This window comes from Melanaphis sacchari, unplaced genomic scaffold, assembly GCF_002803265.2.
Source record: "Melanaphis sacchari strain LSU unplaced genomic scaffold, SCAv2.0 Contig12_pilon_pilon, whole genome shotgun sequence".
Taxonomy (NCBI): Eukaryota; Metazoa; Arthropoda; class Insecta; order Hemiptera; family Aphididae; genus Melanaphis; species Melanaphis sacchari.
In genome coordinates this window covers 2,241,965-2,265,722 of record NW_020270527.1, presented here as the reverse complement: position 1 = coordinate 2,265,722, position 23,758 = coordinate 2,241,965, and the positions used below count along the sequence as shown (strand labels likewise).

At 24.7% G+C, this 23,758-nt stretch overlaps 4 protein-coding genes across 6 annotated transcripts; 3 read left to right on the top strand and 1 right to left on the bottom strand.

Annotated features, from left to right (window-relative positions):
* The first annotated feature begins 2,635 nt into the window (after positions 1–2,635).
* On the top strand, positions 2,636–8,732 carry LOC112591126 (conserved oligomeric Golgi complex subunit 2). The gene is made up of 11 exons (XM_025334818.1): positions 2,636–2,859; positions 4,438–4,665; positions 4,731–4,985; positions 5,124–5,425; positions 5,502–5,622; positions 5,693–5,835; positions 5,971–6,129; positions 6,203–6,429; positions 6,489–6,732; positions 6,809–6,968; positions 8,580–8,732. Exons 1-11 carry the CDS (start codon positions 2,800–2,802, stop codon positions 8,667–8,669), a joined length of 1,989 nt encoding a protein of 662 aa, XP_025190603.1. The 5' UTR covers positions 2,636–2,799; the 3' UTR covers positions 8,670–8,732.
* On the bottom strand, positions 8,528–13,121 carry LOC112591124 (WD and tetratricopeptide repeats protein 1-like). 3 transcript variants are annotated; one of them, XM_025334815.1, is made up of 12 exons: positions 12,900–13,121; positions 12,446–12,550; positions 12,245–12,375; positions 12,047–12,158; positions 10,805–10,992; positions 10,220–10,731; positions 10,050–10,147; positions 9,599–9,962; positions 9,319–9,502; positions 9,066–9,258; positions 8,768–8,991; positions 8,528–8,631 (listed from the first exon to the last, which is right to left on the bottom strand). In XM_025334815.1, the coding sequence occupies exons 2-11, from the start codon at positions 12,503–12,505 to the stop codon at positions 8,782–8,784; spliced, it is 2,052 nt and encodes a 683-aa protein (XP_025190600.1). In that variant the 5' UTR covers positions 12,506–12,550; positions 12,900–13,121; the 3' UTR covers positions 8,528–8,631; positions 8,768–8,781. The 3 variants fall into 3 exon arrangements, with proteins under 3 accessions (XP_025190600.1, XP_025190601.1, XP_025190602.1); XM_025334816.1 differs by having other exon boundaries at positions 12,446–12,547; XM_025334817.1 differs by lacking the exon at positions 12,900–13,121 and adding an exon at positions 12,812–12,827 and having other exon boundaries at positions 12,446–12,547.
* A 1,117-nt stretch (positions 13,122–14,238) lies between these two features.
* On the top strand, positions 14,239–16,877 carry LOC112591152 (D-2-hydroxyglutarate dehydrogenase, mitochondrial-like). Its single transcript, XM_025334864.1, has 7 exons — positions 14,239–14,510; positions 14,569–14,766; positions 14,970–15,163; positions 15,247–15,415; positions 15,918–16,204; positions 16,288–16,456; positions 16,549–16,877. Exons 1-7 carry the CDS (start codon positions 14,288–14,290, stop codon positions 16,812–16,814), a joined length of 1,506 nt encoding a protein of 501 aa, XP_025190649.1. The 5' UTR covers positions 14,239–14,287; the 3' UTR covers positions 16,815–16,877.
* A 298-nt stretch (positions 16,878–17,175) lies between these two features.
* LOC112591190 (pre-mRNA 3' end processing protein WDR33) lies at positions 17,176–19,873 on the top strand. The gene has a single exon (XM_025334919.1). The coding sequence runs from the start codon at positions 17,475–17,477 to the stop codon at positions 19,752–19,754; it is 2,280 nt and encodes a 759-aa protein (XP_025190704.1). The 5' UTR covers positions 17,176–17,474; the 3' UTR covers positions 19,755–19,873.
* Positions 19,874–23,758: the final 3,885 nt, after the last annotated feature.

The following is a 23,758-nucleotide window of genomic DNA, read 5'->3' as shown; positions in this document are numbered from 1 at the left end:
ACATGTATGGTATGTACATATATATATATATATACATATTTATTCATTATTTTTTTTTTCTGTTCATCGTATTGCTTTACCACGATTTGCCACATTGATTTCCCTTAGAAGGAATGTCGTGTTTTAAATTTTAATTTCCATCGTATTGCATATTGACTTAGGGAAGATGGTAGGTACAGTGGCATTCGTATGATAGCTTTTGTTTTCCATACTCACATAATAAACATAGAGCTTTTATTGAGGAAGGAGTGGAGATACGTTAAAGTGTAAACAAGGAAAGAAGATAAGGGACAGACAGAGAGAAGCTATTATTATATTAAAAGGGCCGAGTAAAATAACTTTTTTGAATTTTTGAATTCAAATAGAAGTAATAAAAGAATAAATTAGTTTGATTGATAACTATTTCAATAATTTTTAGTCAAATTTATGTAAATTATTTTGTTTTCATAATTATCTATTTATTGTTAGCTATAATACTATTTTATTAATAATATGCAATTAAGACAATTATTACATTTATCCATGATCTGTAATGAATAATATTATGAATTGTTTAGATATAACTGACTAAATCTAATAATTATAGTAAAACTAAAATCAATTAAAAATAAAGCTATAATATTTTATCATACTTTGTTTTTAATCTGATTAATTAAAACTGAAATAATTGAGTAGCAATTTCCCATCGTTTGTAATAAATAAATAATATAAATTTAAACTTATTTTTGACAAATTGGAATTTTTTATTAGAAGTTTGTAAAGAACCAAAATAACTGGATATTTTAAATAAATATGCATATTTTTGTTTTAAATTTTGTCAAAACCGGTACTTTGGTAATTTAATCTGGGTTCCTTGTAAATTTCTCATTTAGCAATTCAAAAATCATGAAAATATATCACCACTTTTATTTTTCTAAGTCTTTAATATTTTAAAATAATGATATTTAAATAAATAAATGTTATTGTTTTGTTACATCCTAATAATAATATAAGTAGAAATTTTAATGATGCAATACAAGTTTATAATAATTGATGTAATAATATATGAAAAATATATTAAAACTCAAAAAAAATGTTTATATTTATTTTAATCAAATAGTTATCACTTATCAATAACAATCTCACAATAGCTATTTATGTAATAAATTCGTTCGATTAGAATTTTATAACTTCGTTAAAATAATAAATATATCAGTACTTACTTCAAAAAAAAATTATAACTTTATAACTTTTGTTGTAAATTTTAACTTTTTAAAATTTGCATTATTCACTCTTATTGTTAATAATATCAATTTTTTGTATTTCGTATAAAATTCAGTTCAATAAATGTTGTACAATGAGAATAATATGATGGAATCCTTCTTTAATAAATAAAAAATAAAAATAATATTCACTAAGAGCTTTTAAAAACCTGTGGCTTTATAATTTTTTGAACTCAATTAATTGTCTACTGTGTACAGCGAGTATAAGTATTTATGATATTGAAATGTGAAAAATATACTAAATTAAATATACTCAATGTAACTATTTGAAATAGAAAACCAGATCACTAAGAGCTTTTTAAATAAACATAATATGATTTATCCACGGACCTTATATTGATCATAAAGACTACCATCTATGACAAATGTCAATTTTATTATCATGAAGAATTAATGATTCTAACAATATTTTAATGAACAAAAATATAAATAGTCAAAAATAGGCGGACATGTCGTTACTTGTATATTTTGTTCCTTTCAGATTATGCTCATAAAATATTTTAATGCTTTTTGTAAAAGCATTATGAAAACGGATGATTAAAACTATTACCTAGACAATGGTGTATTGTATGTCTGACGTCTGTATTCTAAAATTTAGATGATATGGTTGATGGTTCAATTAGATTTCATCAGAATAGTCGATGTTTAAATAAAGTAATAACTAGTAAATAATCTTTGTGTAAACCATTAAAATAAAAATGAAAAATCTTAATAAATACTTAAATTTGGTACTTACTACTTAAAATATGAGTATTAACAATTATGGTTAAAAAATTAATTTTAAATATAGTTTTTTTTTTACCTATTAAATTAGAATACTATTATTTATTATAAATAAATAAATTATTAATATAATCATTAACCATATAGGTACTTTGCTATTTTTCCATTTTTTTTTTTTTTATATTTAAACAATTTATTATTCAAAAGTTATGTACAAAAATAATAAAAGTACTTATATTTATTAATAATTAATAAATAAATCTTTACAAGACGAGAATAAGCAATCACATTGGTAATGTATAATGAAAACTGTAAACAATTTTTTCATTTAAAAGATGAAATCAAATTTTGTTTTTTGTAACAAAAAAGTACAAATATAGATATATATACAAAGATACAAAAAAATAAATATTCCTGGTTACAATCCATAAAGCAGTATACCATTCTATGATACAATCACTTAAATTTATCAACAATTTTGAAAGTATTGATATCACTCTTATCATTTGAAAATATTTATCATATTTTAGTATTAACAAAACATAGTTTAGTGATTCACTATTTACTATTTAGTCTCTAAAAATTGTGCTCATCAACTGTTAATAATCTTTTACTTGGGGTTTTTATTCAAATAATTATGTTAGATATTAATTGCTGTCAAAAATGATTGTTTTAATATGTAGGTTCTAAATTAGTTACGTTTTATTTGTAACTTGATTAAATATTAAACCATCTATCATTCTTTTTTGTTAATTAACATATAAAATATTAAAATAATTAAAATATAAAATTGTAAGCAATATTCAATTTTGAAATGGATACTGGAAATACTGACAACATTTCTTTGATGTTTGATATGCAGACATTTTCTAAGGTGTGTATGCAAGTATTTGTTTGGAATAAATCAAATTTACTAGATACCTTTTTTTTTTAAATATGTGTTTTTTTCTAATGAATACAAAATTTTTTTATCAATGTTGATTATTATCATTTCTATAATTTTATAAATCAATAATTTCAAATTAATACTTCAACTTTGAAAAGACAAATTGTGTGACTACTGTTAATGGTGTAAAAATATCAATATAAAACAATATAATATATATATACTACCTATATTATATATTATTTGGATTTTCCATGTTTTTGTCTACTTAAACTGTTATAATAATATACTGCATCTTATATTCTCATAAATAATACAATTGATTAAGTATTTTTTAAGCAATTCAGAATTTTACTGCAATTTAAAAAGCCCTTAACCACAAGATAGAAAATCCCAATCTTTATGCATTTGTAATTTTACCTCTAACTATTACCCAATTTCAAAGCTTCAATCATTTGTCTAATTATTATTTTTTTCTTGTATTTATTCTTTAAGTGTGAAAACTAATAAAATGTTTGAATTTAAGTAAAAATAAAATAATAATTATTGAGTTATTGTACAAAATATTTAAAAAAAGTAGCTTCTCTGTCATGAAAATTCATTATTTCATGACTAGTGAATAAAGTTTTACAATATACACTTAAACATTTTATAATAAATACTTAAATTCCCTAGTTGTTAAAACATAGAAGATATATTGATTTTAATGTTTTTCATAGGATACATTGTTAATTATAATTTACATGTAGTACGTGTCTACACAAACACAGATTATCTTACTATTCAGTTGGTACCTCATTAGTTATTGAACATTATCCTGGTTATTAAATCATTAAATTAAGTTATTGAGCCATCAAATTCTCTGAATTATAACTTTTTTAACTTTTGTATGGTTACTAAAACTTATTTTTTGTTAATGAGAGTAAACTTATACACTTTATATATCAAGTATTAACTTTTATTTTATATCTAGAATGACCTAAATTGACTAAATGAGAGTAACTTAAAATTAATTTAAGTGTTTGTATGCAATTCAAATTTTTAAAAAACAATCTAATTATTAAATTTTTATTTAAATCAAATAATAATAAACTCAAGTTAAATTGCATTTTTAATATATTGTAGTTTTTGATGATTAAAAAGTACATCATTTAAAAAAAAATTTAATTTCATATTAAACAAACATTCTTTCTTTTAATTTTAAATAGCTCTTATTTAATCTTTTTTGAATTTTGATTGCAAGCTGATATGTAAAAAATAAAAATTACTTGTTAAAATTAACCAATAGGAATATTATATTAAAAATAGGGATTCTGTTGGAAGTTTTCATAAAAAAATTAATTATACTATACAAGCTACAAGCTACTAATACGTAAATAAATTAAAATTTTTTTTAAATAAAAATTGATAGCTCATTAGTCATTACATTCTAATTTTAGGTTCTGTAAATTTAATTATAAAATATGCATAATGTACTGAGTTATAGTATGTTTGCTTCTGTAGACACATAGACATTAGACATGGTATAGAATATAGACACTTTACATAATATTATTTTTTTTTTAGGAATCATTTTCTGTAGATGAATTTTTAATAGAAAATCGTAATAAAATGACACTAGAAAATATGCGTGTTGAAATGGGAATTTTTCTTAAAGACCTGCGCACTAAAATGATAAATTCACTCAATGATGACTGTGATAAGTATTTTCATTTATCTAGGGGATTAATTGGCATTGATCAACAATTGGCAACCATAAAACCAGGATTAAGTTTGTTGAGTAACTCTGTAAATGTATGACGTTATATGATGTTTGGAGTAATTTTTAGAAATATAACTATGTTCATAATTGTATTCAGGAAGCTAAAAATAATTTGGAGAATACATTATGTTATCTGGATAATGAAATACTATTAAATAAAAAAATATGTGAAGATAAACAAGCATTTCATGCTATTGTCAAAGTTCAGAAATCTTTGGAAAAATTAGATGAATTATTATTGGATCAAAATGATTGTAATATATTTGTTTTAACACGAGCTGTAGCTGAATATAATCAACTTTCATCAAGTATGGCACAATGTAATGATATATTGAAAACCGCGCATTTGAAGGTATAAAATCTAAAATTTTCTTTTAAATTAAATTTTATATTTAAATGTAAAATATACTTAATAATCTTTTATTATAAAATAATAGAACTTTATGACTCAAATTTAATAAGGTTTCACTTCTATTTTTTTTTTTTTTAGAAACAAACAATGCTGAATAATTTATTAATAAATAAATTAAATGAAGCATTTGTGTCTTCAGTATCAACAAATACAAATGTGGTAAAACGTTTTCTTGAACTATATTTATCTTTGGGTAGAATAACATATGCTGAAGATATATGTAGAACTGATGTTGTGACACCAGCATTAAAGTCTATATTGAATGAAAATTATTTACGGAGTTGTAAAGATGGTTTAAAAGAATTATACAGTCATTGTTATGCATTCCTTCAAGAAGATTGGAAATATTTGCTTGAAGCTGCAAAAGAACAAAACAATATGTTAGTATTATATTTAACATTATTATTTATTTCAATAACAATAATATACATTGATATGTGTATTATTTATTTATAGAAGTAACAAGTTTGGCAAGTTCAATTTTGTTTCAAAATGTTTTTGGCCTGTTATATTTGATCAAGTAAAAAATAATTTACAGTGTATCTATAACTTCAGAGAACCTGATATTTTTATAAAAGTATGATTTCCTAAATATTTTATAAATTAAATTAATTTACAATTCATAAAACGAAGTATGACTATTTTAGAATTACAAAGTAACATTCAATGATTTTATGAATCATTTGGTTAAATTATCTATCTCGCAACATGAAAGTGAACCATTAAACAAAGTATCAAGTTGGAATGATTTTAAAAATTGCTGGAATCTGCCAATTTATTATCAATATCGGTAAGCCAAAAATATATTTAACTATTATAAATCGTGGGTTAAGATATTTCTTCAAAAATTATTTTAAATGTTACAAATTATAATAGTATTAAAATTTGATAAGAAATAATTTTGATATAAATCATTGAATTCAAGTTTTCAAGAGATTGGATTTCGCGCAGAAAACGTGATGAATCACGAAAGTTATGAATCATGCGATGATGAAACATTTAAACTCAAAGTCACAAAAGCAGTATGGGATTCTATGTGTTCTTGTTTAGACCCAAATATCTTCATATACCAATTAAGCCATAGGTTACTCAACTATTAATAATTTAAAATTAAATATACAATTTTATAAAAACTTACATTTGATTTATTATTTTAGATTTTTCAAATTAATATTACAGTTAATATCTAGATATCAGACTTGGGCAGAAGATGCTAATTTCAAATCTAAAACTGATTTGAAAAACTTTAGCACTCGTATTAAATTTCTTGAGGATTTGGAATGCGATTTAAATATATTTTATAATAAATTAAATGATATATATTTCATGTTTGAAAAATTGTTATGTACAAAGGTACCTGCTGATGTATTAGAAATACAAAAAAGTAAGTGTACCAAATATTTGAAACATTATTTGTATTTTTATATTTCCTCATTTATACAGGTAGTATAGTAAATAACAATTTAAACACATTGATTAATGATTTAAGCAAGTGTAAAGTGCAATCTGTGACAGATGAAGCAATGTCTCATGTAATAAGAGTAACTGATGTTCCAAGGTTGTTCAGGCACACAAATCGAGATTATCCAACTGAACCATGTGCTTATATGAAATCAATTGTAGTAACATTAAAAACATTACAGAATAAAAATTGTAAAAAACAAGTATTAGATCATATAGTAACACAGTGAGTACTTAAACCAATAAAGATGCAATATATAAAATTTTAAATGCGTCCATTTATATATTAACTCTTATTTTAGATATGTGGCTTACGTTGATGATGTAATGAAAGCCATTAAAAAAACAGAAGAAAGCTTAAGAAAACTGAAGAAAATTAGAGATCCAAACTATAAAGTTAATTCTGATGATGATAAAATTCGCTTTCAGCTATCATTGGATATAGATTACTTATTATTGTCTGTAAGTAAAATATAGCTTTTTTTTTTTAAATTTACATTTATTATAATATATTGTTATACATTAGTTGGTTATCATTAAGAAGACTTCATAGTCAAATGTGTTGTCTCTGACTTACTTATGTATAATATAGAAAATTTGTGTTCAGGGGAATCAATTTTATGCTGTTAGCTTTAATATTAGAAGTCAAATGACCTATTATCAAGCTTAAATGCAAAAATATTATCTAGAGCATCTTGAAGGCTTTTATTGATATTTTAATTTTAAATGAATTTTAAATATTTTAAAATTTTATCATATTACATAGCTCAATTTAAAATTAAAATATCAATAAAAGTGTGTATGATGCTCTAAGTAATATAAATTTAATAATATATCATTTGAGTCCAATATTGAAGCTAACTGCATAAAATAGATTCTGCTGAACCAAAATTTGCTATATTGTATGTTAGTAAGACAAAGACAACAAATGCAGTTTTGGTGTCCTCTTTAATGTTAGTTTTTAAAAATATGAGTTCTTTAAAAATTCTTTAACCTTCTTAGAGAACTATTGAATAGAAATTATAATTGATTAATAGTTTATAAACAGTCATTAATAATTCTGTAAGAATTAAGTCAAATGGAGAATTTCAAAAATTAAAAACCTTAAAAAACAGCTAAATATTTTTAAAGGCTTCTCCTAGTCTTATTTAAAAAATATATAAGTATCAATTAATATTTAGTTTATTTCTTTATAAAATTTAATATTATCTTATTTATCTATGAAACTGTTAACCATTTTTTTTTTAAATAAAAGGCAAGAATAAAATTATTGACATATGTATTTGTATTAATATATTACATATTTTTTATCAATAAATTTAATGTATTCGAACAAATTTAAAGTTGTATAGAATCATAACTTAATATTGTGTAAATTATAATAATACATTATTTAGTAGAATTATTACTAGCTATTGGAATCATTGAATAAGTACAACAAAAAACTGTATAATTTGTATTTGAAATTACTTCTTTATTATTATTTTTTTTTAAACAAATGTTTTTCAATAAGAATTAATAAAAATTGTGAAGTAACAATAACTGTCCATATTGTAATTAAATTTTTACTTTTACTTTAAATAACATAGGAATGATATGATATATTAAATATAACATTATTATATGATAAAAATAATTATAATATAGCAAACAAAATAATTCATCTTGTTAAGAAACTATTTTTTCAATGACAATTAAATATTTTTTAAGTTAAATAAGGGAATATTAAAAATTAATAACTACAGCATCCAATTTTAAAAAGTTTTATATTTAAAATGTAAAGATCACAAATAATAATGCAGCGTTTCTTTATTAATGTTCATAAATCATAATATTAAGAAATCAACAGAATAATTTTTATAAACTAAACCTTTAAATAATAATATTTATTAAAATATTACATTATGAATTGAAATTTCATATTTGACAATAACATATTTTGTAATTCTATGCAAATGTATAGAAATACATTTTTAAAGCGAATTCCATATAACTTTTTAAGAAACTATTACTCTTAAACTATACTATTTGATGCATACTTAAATATAATTTATTATACATATTTTATTTCAGATTGGCGATATGAGTTTGCCAGAAGTAAATGATATTGAATTAAAGTTGGACACTGCAAAACAAACAATCCTTGTTGATAAAGTATCATAAATATTATAAACATTAAAAAGAAAAAATATATATTTATATATATACAGTTAAAAATATTTATTTATAAATTTATAATTAATATTAATAAAAAAAATTACTAAATAATTTTTTATCAACTCATTCGACAATCATTAAAATCATCAGATAATGGATCAATTCCAAATTGATCACGTATAGCGTCCAAGTCAATAGTTTCAGGTCCATCAGATGTAGTTCTTCTCATATTGCGCAATATTACTTCAAACGGATCAGCCATCATACGTCTTTGGTTTATTGTAGCTGTTCCATTATAATCTTCTATTATAAACATGTTGTCCACATCCTATAATATTGCATTAAATAATTAAATTTAATTTCAAGTATAATTAAAAAAAAAAAAAAAATTAATGGTTTTACATCTGATAATGGACTCCATAATTTGACTTCATTATCAATACCACTAGTTGCCAGCATAAACTCTGAAGGATGCGGTTGTACACAATTTACGATTGAACTATCACCTTTCAATATAAGTAAATTATTCTCTGTATTTTTTTCCCACACAAAAAATAAACCATCATCTGATCCAGCTACTATGAATTGATTTTGACTGTAAAAAATGTAAGACTTAAATATATAAAAATTCATAATATATTAACAATAACTTTACTTTCCAAAAAAATTAGCTTCTTTGATGTCAGTAGATGTATTACAATGCCCATAATATCTACGATGATAATCTTTTGAGCGACTACTAAAGTATTTCTCAAAGGTCTTCTTTTGGGTTTGTTCGACCTGTATAACTTCAACATAATTTACCGCAGAACCTGCTGCATCATGCATTTTTTGTTTTGCTAAATAAAAAATACATTACAAAATTAATTAAAACAATAAGTAATGTATACAAATTATTTAATAGATTAATACAAAAATACTACTAAAAAATTTACCAATTCTTTCTTTATTTGAAGTTTCTACTTTTAATAAATCACTTTGAAGACATTTGTAGGCGGCACTAGTTTTATATGATGGGTATTTAACTGTAAACTGATCTAAATATTTTTTAGAATCTTTTAACTTGCCCAGTTCGTATAGGCATACTGCTAAACGAAAGTGTGCTTTCATGTGATTAGGCTCCAGTTCTAATGCAGTTATACAATCTTTAAGTGCTGCATAGTAGTCCCCATGCCACTTTCTTTTAATGTAAGCTGCAGCTCTATTTGAAAATAATACACTACATTTATGAATATCTATAGCTTCATTATAAAGGATAATGGCAGCAGTGTAATCTTCTTTTTCAAATAAATAATTTGCCTGTAAATTTTAACAAAACTTATTTATTTATTGTTATATAACACGTAAATATATGATTTTGCACAATTTATAATCTATATTTCTAACCTTCAATTTTAATTGTTCTACTTTATCTGGTAGTGTCAAATGGGGAACAGGAACTGGTTCATCTATTAAATCTAAAGAAGAACCTTCTCCGTTTTCTCCTTAAATTACATAAACCATCAAAATTGAATTATTAAATTGTGTACAAAACATTATTGTACAAAGAAACTTACGAGGAGCTTTCATAACTTTAGGGATATTGAAAAATGCATTATCAGCTTGATCCAATAAGTTATATAGATATACATATTCACCACCATAATTAACTAACAGCTCTTGTCCATCAGGACTAAAAGTCAAATAAGTAATAACATAACTTTTTTGTTTTTTGGGCAACACTTCATTGTTGTATGTGTGAATGTGACCCGGTACAAAATATTGAAGTGTAGATTGAAGTTTATTTAATGCTTCAGTTGCATTACCATCAGTACATACCAAAATAAAGTCTGAAGAATTACTTGGATTTGTATATTTTACAGTAAATGATGACAATGAACGAATCATTCTACGGTCATATAATCTTACATATTGATCATTAGCACCAACTGCAAGCTGCTCAGTTTTAAGTTGGTTTATATCTAAACATTTAGCTTCAATTTTTTTTCCCGAACTACCATACACCGATACCAAAGTAATTTTAGATTTATCATTAGGACACTCATGATTCATTCTCATATCATGTTGGCTGTATCAACATTAATAATAGTATTATGATTACATTATATATAAATTAGACACATTTACTAGACAAATCATACCTAATACATCCATCCTCTGAGGCACTCCAATAAACACTTGGTGTATCATTAGCTACAGCCAGACGTTTAATTCTTCCTTGAGAACAAATACAATTGCTTAATTGTTGACCTGTTGTTACATTATATGTATGTGAACTCCAATCACCAGCTCCAGTTGCAACTATATCATCATTACAACTAGGTATAAACTATATAAATAACAAAAAAAAAAAAAAATATTTTTTTTTTAACACTTCAATTATAAAATAATATTAGTCATTTTTTATTCAAATAGAATAAATGATATTATATAATTCAAATATAAACTACATTTACTTTGTTTGCCAAGAGAATGTGGTTGTACACAAACCAAAATAAGTCAAATTCCACCACAATCACCCAAATCCCAACTTCTTAACTCCAGTTATATATGTCATAGGCCATTTTTGCTGCGAAAAAAACTAGGCTCTTTGCAATGGAGTAGCTCGTTTGCGAACTACTTATTATTTTTCCAAACAGCTTGCTATTTTTCAGGCTCATTGCATAAAGACTAACAGCAGTTAGGCCTTTTAAAAAATCATAATCATTTTATGATAACAACCATTTGACTATTGTATTACTAATTTTATATTAGGTACTAATCATATGTAACATGTAAACTGAACTATTATATTATTGTATTATTGGTACATTATTTTCTTTTTGTCTAAAACTTTGCCATTATTATATTTTGAGTGTCTAACAGTCCATGATCTACTTTTTGAATATTGACTGCAGAAAAAATGACACAGAAATAGCAATAAGAAATTAGTTATAGTTGAAATCGCCAGTTATATTTTAGTCAATATTCCAAAGGTAGATTGTGGACCATTAGACATTCAAAATATATTATCGGCAAAGTTTTAGACAAAAAGAAAATAATGTACTAATAATACAATAATATAATAATTCAGTTTACATGTTACATGAAGTTAGTAATATAAAATTAGTAATACAATAGTCAAATGGTTATCATAAAATGATTGTAGTTCTTAAAAGGCCAAATTGTTGTTAGTCTGTATGCAATGAGCCTGAAAAACAGCAGGCTGTTTAGAAAAATAATAAGTAGTTCGTAAATGGGCTACCCAATTGCAAAGAGTCTAGACTTTTCACAAAAAAAAATTATTATCGATATGGCCTACGGCATATACATAAAGTAACCACATTTGCTTAGCGAATTAAACAAGTATAGGGTTTTTAAAAATATACTAGTGTTTAATATACCTTAACAGAAAATATGTTGCCACGGTGTAAAGTCTTAATAGTAGTTTTAACTTTTTGTAAAAATGGATCCCATAGTATTACTTGATAGTCGTCAGATGCTGATGCTAAGGTACTGAAAAATTATATTAACCTTAATAAATATATTTTTTATAATCATAAATTTCTATTTCAATGAATATTGCCAATAATTTAATATACCTTCCACTTTCATTCCATTGTAGGCAATTAACACATCCTTGATGTCCTTCTAATTGAGCAAGTAATCCAAGTTTTGAAATACATTTGTAATTCAAATTACTTTTTAATGCATACTTTGTGCGGATGTGATCCTAATCATCAACAATAGTTTTAAATTTAACCAAACTGAATAATATATATGTATTAGAATGTTTATATTACGTTCAATTCTCGATCCCTCATCAACTGTAAAATGTTCCGACGATTTGTTATCGAAGACATAATTGATGTAACAATTGACTTTCACACCAGCAATCAATTCTACTACTTATAACATTATAAGAGAATAATACTTTAGGAGTCAAGTTAAAACATAGAATTTAAACAACTCAAGACTACATTAATATTGAAATTGGAGTTACAATTACAATATCAAGTAATATTAAAAAATTACTTAAAAATCTCTAAATTTAAACAAAGAATAATTAAATGCAAATATAGTATTAATCATTAGTTTTGGTAATGCACAGTAGATAAAATGTATGTGAAATATAAATGATATATTTAATAGTTTATTATAATCATTACTCAACGAATTCTGTGATCAACAATCAGTAATCAAATAGTAAAATGTAAATATTGAATAATGTATTACACTATTACTGTATAAACGTACAATATTAAATATGAATGGTTACGACTTATAGTATTCTAGAACAAACTATCAGAGTCTAGACTTAAGTATTTAAGTAATAAAAACTACTTTTCATAGTCAATGGTCATCGCCAAGACTTAAGATTAAAGATAGTAGTAAACTAGTAAACTAGTAACTGGAGAACAAGTGAAGTGAACTATCTTATAATATAAAAAAATGTTGGTTATAAGTTATAATAGATATAGATAATATTAAACTGAATAGTACGAGTATAAAAATTAATGATAATAAATGAAGTCGATATCCTCCATTTTTGTGGAAATTATGGATATATTATCACACTACATTCTGGTCACGCCACCTAGCTAGAGCTGCTACAACTACCTCAAAAATCATCTTCAACGATTTAATAATACACCGAATTTATTGCTTTGAACCAAGGTGGATATATATATATATATATATATATATAGGTGTGATAATGTCATGATTACAAGTTACAACTACTCCGGTATACTAATACTACGAAATTCTGTTCAAATTATTATCACTTGTTGAAAGTTATACGATGTGCGATCTCTGCGAAAATATTGTTTATTTGCTTCGACTCTGCCGACTGCCACACGCTCACGCTGGCTATTGCCCGGAGACCGGAGTTATATTTTTTCGACCTGCTGTAGGTACCTATATACTATTGCCTTTTGCCTTTTTTTTCCTAAAGGTAATTGATTTTTATTTATCAGAAGAAAACTAATATTCCTAAAAAAACATTTATACATTTTTTATAATTGGTATAATGTCTATTCTTGATACTGTTTTATTTTTATTTTGTTAACTGTTATTGGCAAAAACTCATAATCACAACATAAACTCGTTATCGTATGTTAAGTCTACACGACTTGCGTCATACGTGTTAGGTTTTTAAAGTTATCTCAAAAAACTAGAGATTAGAGAATAACGATTAAAGTTTTACCTAATAAGATTAAAGTTCGTTCCTTATATACTCACATTGGTCACATTTTACAAATATTAGATATAGAATCATGAAGAAATAATCTGAAGTTAATTATCAATTTTATAACTACACACTGACACTACACAGACACACAATACACCTACATCTTACATTGATATACCTAGTCTAAAGGCATGTTAAAAAAAATCTAATAAATCTGTTATAAAAAAATTGTTTTAGTCCATTTGTGAAAAATATTAGTTAAATTTTTATTTCCGTTTTTAAATAATTGAGTTACTACACGAATTTAACAAAAAATAAACACTTATAGTAAATTATCTTATCTTACAAACTATAAATATTATTAAATTATTTTTAAATAATACTTACTTTAATAATATTATATGTATATTAATTTCATTATTTTCAAATTGAGTAATTTAATAATATTATAATGACATTCAATTTTTTTAATGTCCGCAAGCTTTATACTAAGACTGCCTTGTATAAAAATGTTCAGTTAACTAAAGATAGATTTCCTAACTTAAAAAGAGGATCCTATGCTAAGGTAGACTCTACAGATGTTGAATTTTTCAAAAGTCTTGTAGGTGTTAACAATTTTATTACTGGTGAAGAAGTAAAATCTTATAATGAAGATTGGTTAAAATCTATTTCTGGTAAATATTTAAAATGTCATTGATAATTCTTTTAATAATTTATAAATTGTAAGCATAGGTTTCAGTAAATATGTGCTTAAGCCAAAAACAACTGAACAGGTATCATCAATTCTTAAATATTGTTATAAGCGAGGTATAGCAGTTTGTATTCAAGGTGGTAATACTGGTCTCGTTGGAGGTAGTATACCAGTTTTTGATGAAGTAATTTTGTCCACTTCTGCAATGAATAAAATTATTAGCTTTAATAAAATATCAGGTAAATATAAAAGTCATTTAAAAATCATACTTATTAAGTAACATGTTAAGATTTACTTGTTAAACTGATGTTGGTTAAATTACACTTCCTAATATTGTTTAGGTGAGTAAATTATTATTATTATTTAAAATGTTCAAATATAATTAATATTTTCTTAGACATTTCTTTTTTCAAATATTTTTATTAATTATTTTTTTATTTAGGTGTTTTAGTATGTCAGGCTGGATGTGTACTTGAAAATTTGATGAATTATGTTCAAAATGAAGGATTTATAATACCATTTGATTTGGGGGCAAAAGGCACCTGTCAGATTGGAGGTAATTTAGCAACTAATGCCGGAGGTTTAAGATTAATTAAATATGGAAGTCTACAAGGAAGTGTATTGGGATTACAAGCGGTAGTTTTGTTAATGATTATTCAATTTAAAATTTAAATTATTATAAATTTGGTTTAATTGCATTGGTAATGTTTATCTTTAAGGTATTGGCTGATGGACAAGTTTTAGATTGTCTCAATACATTAAAAAAAGACAATACAGGATATCATTTGAAACATTTATTTATTGGTTCCGAAGGAACATTGGGAGTTATTACAAAAATTGCTATTCAATGTCCAAACACTCCAAAATTTGTTAATGTATCATTTATTGGTAAGTTAAAAATTTCATAATTGTTTTATTTTTAAAATGTATTATGTTCAGATTATTCATTAAATATTTTTTTTCCTTAAAGTGAAAATTTTACACCATACTTGAGACATGATGTAAAAAAACATAATTTTATTAGAATTGTTTCTATATAACAAAATTGTAATGAAAATTACTTTTGGTAGGTAATTTCAATAATATATTATGTTACCATATTTTTGACTTGTTTTGAGTATTGTGAATTTAAAAAAATTATAGAACTATGAACGTCTATAATGTGTAGATATTTAAATATGCGAGTAATACTTTAAATTTATGACTATATTAAACCTGTAATAATTAATTTTTTTTATTTATATAGAATATAAGGCACTGTATAATTTTATTGAAATGATATGTTTTAAATAATTGTATTATTTATTTGATTTTGCCGCTCTATAAAAACATATAACTTAATTGTACCCTAATTACAAACCTTATTATGTTTATTATTATTTATTTACAGGCTTAGAATCATTTGATAAAGTATTGAGTTTCTTCTCATTAGTACGAAAGGAATTTTCTTCTAGTCTTTCGTCATTTGAATTAATGGATTCTGTAGCAATAAAAAGTGTACAAAAAAATATTGGTATTAAATGTCCAATAAATGATGATCTAAACTTTTACGTTCTTGTTGAATTATCAGCTGATAATAATTACATTAATCATTCCATTCAAGAATTTTTAGAAAAAGTTCTCGTTGAAGAAATAATTTTAGATGCTACTGTAGCAGACCAACCATCACTAATTCAAGTAATGAAGATCTATAGTTAAAATATAATAAATAAATGGACATCAAAGTAAATTATTTTATTTAGAAAATTGAAAATGTTTAGAATTTATGGAAAATAAGAGAAAACATTCCTGAAAGTTTATTAAGATATGGATATGTTTATAAGTATGATATAACTTTACCTCATGAGTTCTTTTATAAGATTGTACCTGACATAAGAAAACGTTTAGAAAAACTAGATGTTAAAGCTGTTTGTGGATATGGACATTTAGGTAATAAGCATATGATGTTTGTGTTTACATTGTTTTATTAATATTACATTTTAATTTGATCATGTAATATTATATCCTATTTGTATGTATAGGTGATGGAAATTTACATTTAAATGTAGCTACTATTGAACAAAATGATGAAATAGCTTCGGCTATTGAACCTTATGTATATGAATGGACTAGCGATTATAAAGGAAGTATAAGTGCTGAACACGGAATTGGATTTCTCAAGAGTAAATATTTAAAATATTCAAAAACCAATTTAGAAATAGATTTAATGAAAAAAATTAAAAATAATATTGATCCAAAGAAAATATTAAATCCATACAAAATTTTTCCTCAAGATGATATCAATTAAATTTTATAAATTTTTTTTATTAGGTTTAGAGCAGGAAATTTTATTATTATTTTTTTTTTTCGACGTGTGAATTTTATTTTTAAGTGGTTTATTATGTTGTTAATCATTTGATTTATTGAGATTAAATACACATACAAATTTTATCAACACTGTTAGCAGACTTACTTATTTGTAGTACATACTACATACAAAAATATATTATGGTCGCAGAAGCCAAAATTTAATAATTTTGACTCAAAAGATAATATATTATCATAAATCGTGATAAAAGTTGAAATTGATAAAAAAAGGTATTATCTGGGATTTTTTTTTATTCCATGTCATTCTTGATAGAGACACATCGTGCATTGTTATTCTTCAGCTTGATGGTATAAAAATTAGTTAAATTTTAGTTCATAATGATTAATATTGTCAAACAGATTTGTGATTACTGTTTAGTGATTAGTGAAATAGTGAATAATGTATATTAATTATTAAGTAAAGCACTAAAGCGTCGTGCCGCTGTCCATGTGTAGTGTGTTAAGTGATTTTTGATTTGTGTTTTGTTTTTAGATCTACAAAAAATATTTAATTCCCGCCGGACTTGGAAGTGGTCATTATGGTAATGACATATTTTAACTTTTAAAATTATTTATATTTTGTATTAAATCGTATACAAACATGTCTATATCTGTGGATACATCTTTCTTGGTACCTCCACCTCCAATAAATTTTTCAATTCCGCCGCCTTCAACCAATACATCCATTCCGACAAACTACAGGTTTCAAGGTCCAATACCTTTACATATACGTGGTCCGAGTTTGGGTGGACCACCAAGACATCAACTAAACAAAAGTGTACCACCAGTAGATGTTGATTTTGATGGCAAACGCTTGAGGAAATCAGGTCTCCGTAAAACTGTGGATTACAATGCATCATTAATTCGAATGCTTCAAAATCGTGTTTGGCAACGAGATTTTAGAGATAGGCCATTTTTACAACCAGATGTATTATACACACCCCAACTTTTACCTCCACAGTGTTATGTGGATAACTCTGTAAACTCGGTTACTACTGCTTTTGTCAAAACTGTAACTAATAAAGTACGGTGTCCTGTATTTTGTTTAGCATGGACACCTGAGGGTAGACGTTTAATAACTGGTGCGTCTAGTGGAGAATTTACTCTATGGAATGGACTGACGTTCAATTTTGAAACTATTTTGCAAGCCCATGATTCACCAGTTCGTTCAATGGTATGGTCTCATAATGGTAATTGGATGACTACTGGTGACCATACTGGTTTTATTAAATATTGGCAATCAAATATGAATAACGTCAAAATGTTTCAAGCACACAATGAAGCTGTCAGAGGTATTAGCTTTAGCCAATCAGATGATAAATTTGCAACTTGTTCAGATGATGGAACTATACGTATTTGGGACTTTTTTACTAACAGAGAAGAAAAAATACTTAGAGGACATGGAGCAGATGTAAAATGCATTGATTGGCATCCACATAAAGGTCTTTTAATTTCTGGTAGTAAAGATAATCAACAGCCAATTAAACTGTGGGACCCAAAAACTGGACAGTCATTAGCCACTTTACATGCTCATAAAAGTACAGTTATGGATGTAAAATGGAATGCTAATGGTAATTGGGTTGTGTCTGCTTCCAGAGATCACTTGTTAAAATTATTTGATATTAGAAATCTTTCCCATGAAGTTCAAACATTCAGAGGTCACAAAAAAGAAGCTAGTACTATTGCCTGGCATCCATATCATGAAAACTTATTCTGTAGTGGTGGTTCTGATGGTGCTATATTATTTTGGAATGTGGGTGTTGATAAATTTGTTGGATCTGTTGATCAAGCTCATGATAGTATTGTTTGGTCATTAGCTTGGCATCCATTAGGTGAAGTTTTGTGTTCTGGTTCAAATGATTACACATGTAAATTTTGGACCCGAAATAGACCTGGAGATAAAATGACTGGAAAATATCACTCGGTAAATACAGTTTCTAACATGTTAAAAACAGATAATATGTGTGCTGATGCTCAATCAACTATTCCTGGAATGGGTTTAGAAGATATTGACGAAGAAGAATCTAATAAACCAGTGATTGATAATAATACCATACCACTTTTAGATATTGCTTCCAATGAAGAAACAACTAAAGTTCGACAAATTAAAAAAATTCCTTACTCCAAACCTATTCCTAAAAATTTCCAAAAGTTTTGGAATGAATATAAGACTAATGATGAAGTAATTGAAGATGATGCTGAAGAAAATCTAGGCCCTGATAGTGATGTAGTCAATAATGTTGTTGAAAGTTTAATGGATTTGATACCAGGCTCTAGACCAGCAAGTGAATTAAAGCCTGAATCTCTTCTTATCTATGGACAAATGATAAAAGTAGACCAAAATTCACCATTAGCAAATGCAATTAGGGAAGGTCGAGAATCATTAATGCGTCTTCTTCATTCTGGCGCAATTCCAGAAGTAAGACAGCATTTATCTTTTGAAAGTAACAATGATCCAATTTACTCATATGCTGCCAAACACCTTCAAAAAGATCAAGACTTACGTAGAAATCAATTCATTAATAATGTAAATGTTAACTTTCCTATGAATCAAGATGTTGATCTTCGAATTAATAATAATTTTAATCCAAATTATGGTTCTACTAATTTTCAAACAGCTCCCAATGATAACTTTAATAGACCTGTTATAAATCAACCATCAAATGCAAGTGGATACAATCAACAACCAAGATCTTATTACAATAAATCACATCCATACAATAACAATACGCAAAATAATAGACCATCTCGACAGTATGGAAATAATCAAAATGGTATGCGAAATGGTCCGCCACCTAATTTAATGGACTCCACCTTTTCAAGGCCATCCACTTACAGATCAAATTCACAAAGACCACCTCAAAATTATAACAATATGTGAATTTTTCTGAGTGGGTACTGAATTGAGATGTAAATCTATTACATGGTAATATTCAATTTATAAAATATTGTAAAATACTTGTTCATGTTTTGCATATAAAATATAAAATGATTTCCTTATTATAGGTATATACATACCTATAGTTATTTTATGTATACATTTTTTTTTTAGAATATTAACCAAACAATGTTCAATGTAATATTTTTTTTTCAGACTTTTGTTGATTATAAATTATTATTGTTCTATTGTATAAACACCTACAACATATTTACTTTTGAAAAGTTTAAAAAAGAAAAAGAAAAAAATAATAATTATATATTAAAATTTCATATTTTGATCCTACTCCCGTTTTCTAAAAAAACAAAAATATATTGCTGCATGTAACTATTTATAATAGATTTTCCAATCGTAGCAATTCGAATCTAATTTTATTTTTCAGATAAAACTCTCTGAAAAAAATCCCCCCCCCCCCCCAATAAAATCATGTATTTGCAAATACCTTAGTATCGTGGAGTAAGAGACTGTTGATTACATAAAATTGTTAATATTTATTTTAAGTAAACTGTATAAGAAGTATATTTTCCTGGGTTTGAATATGATGACCTCATGTTTTAACCAAGAAAGCAATATTATTTTTTAAAATAAAATTAAAAGTTAATTTATGTATTAATGAAGTTGTTTCTAACTGCTATTATTTTAATGTGTTTCACAAAAAATACTTTTAAACCTATTCAAAATAAAAGAAGTATAATAGGCATTAATTTTTTAACTTAAAAAACAGCAACATAAATGTAGATTTTGTGTGACAATTAGTAATAATTAATTATTGTTTAGCCAGTACCTAGTTGCAGTGGCATAAATTAGAGTGTTCCTTGTTTAATTTCAAAATCCTTTAAGTGTTGTAAAAGAATAAAATACTTAACAATTTTCAAATTTATTTGTGCTATCGTAATTACACATTTTTAATAATATTTTTATTCAGTTCAGAATTTAAAAAAATTATTTTTTTTTTTTTTGATACGGTAAACCCTTTAAATAGTTTGAACTCATTTTTTTATTAGGCGTGACAGAAAAGTATCTTCAAACCATAAGAAGGTAAGTGAATATCGCTCTGCTATACTTAAGGAATCGAGTGGATTGGTATTGTAGATGTGTTAAATTTGAATTCGATGATACATCAATATATTATATTTGATGTAAGAAATGTTTCTGAACGAAAACGGCTTATCTGCCTATATCACTAAGCGATATATGTTTTTGATGTAATTTTTAAAGTCATTTATTTTACTTTTGGGATCTGTTATAGTAGGTTGATATTATTTTATTACATATAATAATATTCATGATAATATATGTAGAAATGTTAAGTTCCCATGAACTATATATTTAAATTGAAACAAAATAATCGACATAATCACATAATGTTATTTAAAATGGTTATTTCGTCCAAATTTCTGAATTAAAATGCCTATAAAAATTTGACTTTGTATATTAATTAGATTTTATGGTTTTAGTATGAACTATTTATAAGTAACTTGGTATTAATTTTTTAAGACTTAGACATTAAACGAAAAATTTTTATAAATTTTAAACTATAAAATAGTTTTTAAGTTTTTACAATTTTAACGAAACTTATTTAAATGCATGTAGAAAAAAATGTGCCTGTCATTTTAGTATTTTTATACAAAAATAAGAATAAGTTTTGTATTACATTTTCAATATTTTTGACTAAACCAATAATTTTTATTTGACATAGATAGAATTTCTATGAATTTTGTCTAAATTCAAACGCTTATTAAAAAAAATATTGTGACTATAGATTTTCGGTATTTCTTAATTGAGAAATTAACCACTTATAGAGATATTTGTGTTAAATTTTTTTAATCATTTCTATCCATCAAATAATTTCCAATCTGAAAATATTTTATGTCTATAAATAGTTTAAAAATAATTGAAATATTTTGATAATTTTATCGTAAATAAAAAATAATATATTATCAATGTTAGGTAATAATTTCAAGTACCTATTTACGATTATTTATTTTTAATGTAACTCAAAAAAACAAAATTTATTTGTAAAAAATTTTACGTTGTTCCTTAATTTTTTATTTATTTGTTTCTTTTTTTATAAATTTATAATTGTATAAATAGTAATTATAACTATAATTTTTGTTAACTTCGATGTCCTGGAATGACTGTATAGCCATAATAGTTATTCATAATAACTCATCAATACCTAGGGAATTTAAAATTATTAATATTATATTTTACATTCTATTTTTATTTATCTAATTTTGAAACGACTTATGAATGGTATTTTCTGTTAGATTTTTTATCAATCAATTCAAAATTTTTAAATAAATTAAAACTGAGAATACCTACGTCAAATTAATAAATAAACATAGGTACTTACCTATATTATTTGCAAACGAAAAATTCGGTTATCATTTTAGATATTCGATGCATTTATATATAGGTATATCATTGCGGTAGGAGCATTTGTCACATTTTTAACAAAAAGTTGAAGTTAAAAAAATAACACTGGGTGGAGTGAATAAGCTGCCAGTTCCGAAATCCAGGAACCTAGTCGATATAGAAAAAAAAGTATTTAATATTAAACTAAATTAATTGGTATCATTATTCATTTTTATTGTTAATAATCCGATATAATAAGCTGGTTATGTTTCAAAGAGATACCTATTGTACGTACATATTATAGTAATTTAATTACTAGCTATTAGCTAATACATTTATAAACTATTTTAAGACTTTTTGGAAGTGTTTTATCATCGTTTTATATCTCCAAAATCCTATCCAAAACGAGTCAAAATGTCTACATTAATAAAGTAATTCAAAATTAAATAGATAAAATTGGTATTTTAGTATAAGTTCATTTCTTGTAAGTTATAACATATTTTATTAAAATATATTTTAAATGTATTTACTCTTACTTCAAATCTTAAATATTGTATTCACAAAATTATAATATGAAAAATTTTGGTATCTTCCCAAAAAAAAATCCTTGATCTACCCCTGGGCATAAAGTGACTTTAGATACCCATACTTTCACATCTAAGGGAATATAATCATTTTAAAATAATCATTAACATCGAAGTAATGCTAAAAAATCAATGTGTACTTTTTTTTCATGTGGGTAAGTGACAATAGTAAAATTCTTATTATATATATTAAGTACATAAATTAATGAAAAATGTAGGTAGGTGGTAGGTGATTTCTCTTCGCTCAAAAACTAATTAAGATAAATTTTAATTCGTAGTTTGTACTTTAAAATGCCATTTTTTTAAATTAATTGTTTTCATTTATTATATATTTATTATAATCCAAAAAAAAAATCATGAAAATTGATTTTTATCCATGGATTTAAATTATTCGATGGTAAAAAAATGTATTATATTTTATAAAATAATACACATAAATGCTAAATAAGATACTTTTTAAATGCAGGATAAACATTTGTAGGTAGTTAGTAATTTAAAAATATTTTGATTAATGAATTTACTGATGAACAACTTCAGTTAAGTCATTAATTACCTATCAAGATATTTTTTAATACCTATCATCCAATATCCATCAAATATCTGTTAACTATCTACCTACCTTATAAAAATTAAAAATTGCAAATAATTATAAAATATTTCGTTTGAATCATTGAAAATTATAATATTAGGTACCTATACGAGGTATGCGTATATATTATGAATATATTATTAACTGATAAAACTGTAAAATTTAAATAACTAAACTAGCTGTTATGATCACAACTTTGTAATAACACAATAAAGGTGAAGCTAACGTATAAATATAAAAATATTAAAATGGTGCGATGAAAGTTATAAGTATGATGTGGCCGGACTGACACAAGGGACACAAGCCTTGTATGTAAGTCCGGTATTAATGAATATCGAGTATACTTGTTATCGTGTTATTACCTTCCTCCCGTTCTTCGGAGGGTTCTCGAGATCGTGATTCAAGAATGTGATCAA

Excerpts from the sequence above, each read along its gene's own strand:
- LOC112591126 (XM_025334818.1), top strand. The coding sequence starts at position 2,800 with ATGGATACTGGAAATACTGACAACATTTCTTTGATGTTTGATATGCAG. Across the intron at positions 5,836-5,970 it reads CCAATTTATTATCAATATCG|TTTTCAAGAGATTGGATTTC; the intron begins GTAAGCCAAAAA and ends ATTGAATTCAAG. Across the intron at positions 6,733-6,808 it reads TTAGATCATATAGTAACACA|ATATGTGGCTTACGTTGATG; the intron begins GTGAGTACTTAA and ends CTCTTATTTTAG.
- LOC112591124 (XM_025334815.1), bottom strand. The coding sequence starts at position 12,505 with ATGTCTTCGATAACAAATCGTCGGAACATTTTACAGTTGATGAGGGAT. Across the intron at positions 10,732-10,804 it reads TCAGAGGATGGATGTATTAG|CCAACATGATATGAGAATGA; the intron begins GTATGATTTGTC and ends ATGTTGATACAG. Across the intron at positions 9,259-9,318 it reads GAAGCTAATTTTTTTGGAAA|TCAAAATCAATTCATAGTAG; the intron begins GTAAAGTTATTG and ends CATTTTTTACAG.
- LOC112591152 (XM_025334864.1), top strand. The coding sequence starts at position 14,288 with ATGACATTCAATTTTTTTAATGTCCGCAAGCTTTATACTAAGACTGCC. Across the intron at positions 15,164-15,246 it reads GTGTATTGGGATTACAAGCG|GTATTGGCTGATGGACAAGT; the intron begins GTAGTTTTGTTA and ends TTTATCTTTAAG. Across the intron at positions 16,205-16,287 it reads ACCAACCATCACTAATTCAA|AATTTATGGAAAATAAGAGA; the intron begins GTAATGAAGATC and ends GAAAATGTTTAG.
- LOC112591190 (XM_025334919.1), top strand. The coding sequence starts at position 17,475 with ATGTCTATATCTGTGGATACATCTTTCTTGGTACCTCCACCTCCAATA.